Source organism: Seriola lalandi, unplaced genomic scaffold (genome assembly GCF_002814215.2).
Source record: "Seriola lalandi dorsalis isolate HSWRI2012SDOR001 ecotype SW California unplaced genomic scaffold, Sedor1 jcf7180002001594, whole genome shotgun sequence".
NCBI classification, from domain to species: Eukaryota; Metazoa; Chordata; class Actinopteri; order Carangiformes; family Carangidae; genus Seriola; species Seriola lalandi.
Window position 1 is genome coordinate 1 of NW_019472252.1, and position 1,121 is coordinate 1,121.

At 33.1% G+C, this 1,121-nt stretch overlaps 1 protein-coding gene across 1 annotated transcript; it reads left to right on the plus strand.

The window, feature by feature from the left end:
• Positions 1-544: 544 nt before the first annotated feature.
• On the plus strand, positions 545-1,118 carry LOC111664544 (sodium/potassium-transporting ATPase subunit alpha-2-like; the record flags this gene model as incomplete). The annotated part of the gene is made up of 2 exons (XM_023419193.2): positions 545-732; positions 978-1,118. Coding segments are annotated over exons 1-2 (235 nt in total), but the record flags the coding sequence as incomplete, so codon positions are not given.
• Positions 1,119-1,121: the final 3 nt, after the last annotated feature.

Here is a 1,121-nt window from a genome sequence, read left to right on the forward strand (position 1 = left end):
CCTGACTGACACATAAAATGTTTTCCTCACTGTGAGATGGTTAGATTGCTTATGATATACCGAAAGGCTTTGGTTTTTATTAGTTTACATAAAAGACTTTATATTAAAATATTAACATTCATATTAGAATTTGCATACATTTTGTTGTCAGTTAAATATCACAGTTTCATTTAAGAGAGATAGGATTATTTATTCAACTTATGATTACCAAATAAAATATTTTTCTTATATAAAAACTACAATTGGTTTTCCAAAAAAAAAAAAAAAAAAATCAAAAAACAGGTGCTGAAAAAGTACAGGTTATTTTGCAGTTTTGTAAATTTAAATTCATGCCAATATAGTGTATTTGTGAATCACTGTGTCATATAATTTATTTATTTTGACTAATTTATTTATTATTCCTTGTGTTTGTAAGAATGAAAAGAGGATTAATATGTGGCTCTTGCATAGATTGTTACAATAAAGATTGTTACAAAATAAGGGATAAATACATCTAACAATATAACTTTATTTATGCTATGTAACCTTCTGATTTTCACCTTACCTTTTCTCATCTCTCCCAGGGTGCCATTGTGGCTGTGACAGGTGATGGTGTGAATGACTCTCCTGCACTGAAAAAGGCCGACATTGGTGTTGCCATGGGAATCTCAGGCTCTGATGTGTCCAAACAGGCTGCAGACATGATCTTGTTGGATGACAACTTTGCATCTATTGTCACAGGAGTGGAAGAAGGTGAGACATGCAAGAGACAGAACTGAAAGATTGAAAGTGTTTAAATCAATAAAGAGTTTTTAATGAGAGAATATGAAAAAAATATGTAGAAATAGGAGGATGGAAAATTAGAAATCAAGTAAAATGGAAGTGTTGATGATTATGTTTCTCTGCAGATTAAATAAAACAAAATTTCTGATACAAACTCAGAGCTAGATCACTGACTGTATTGCATGATGTAACTTGTTTTGCTTCTCTCTCTTTAGGCCGCCTGATCTTTGATAACCTTAAAAAGTCCATCGCCTACACACTGACCAGCAACATCCCAGAAATCACACCCTTCCTGCTGTTCATCATTGTCAATATTCCCCTGCCACTGGGAACCATCACCATCCTGTGTATTGACCTGG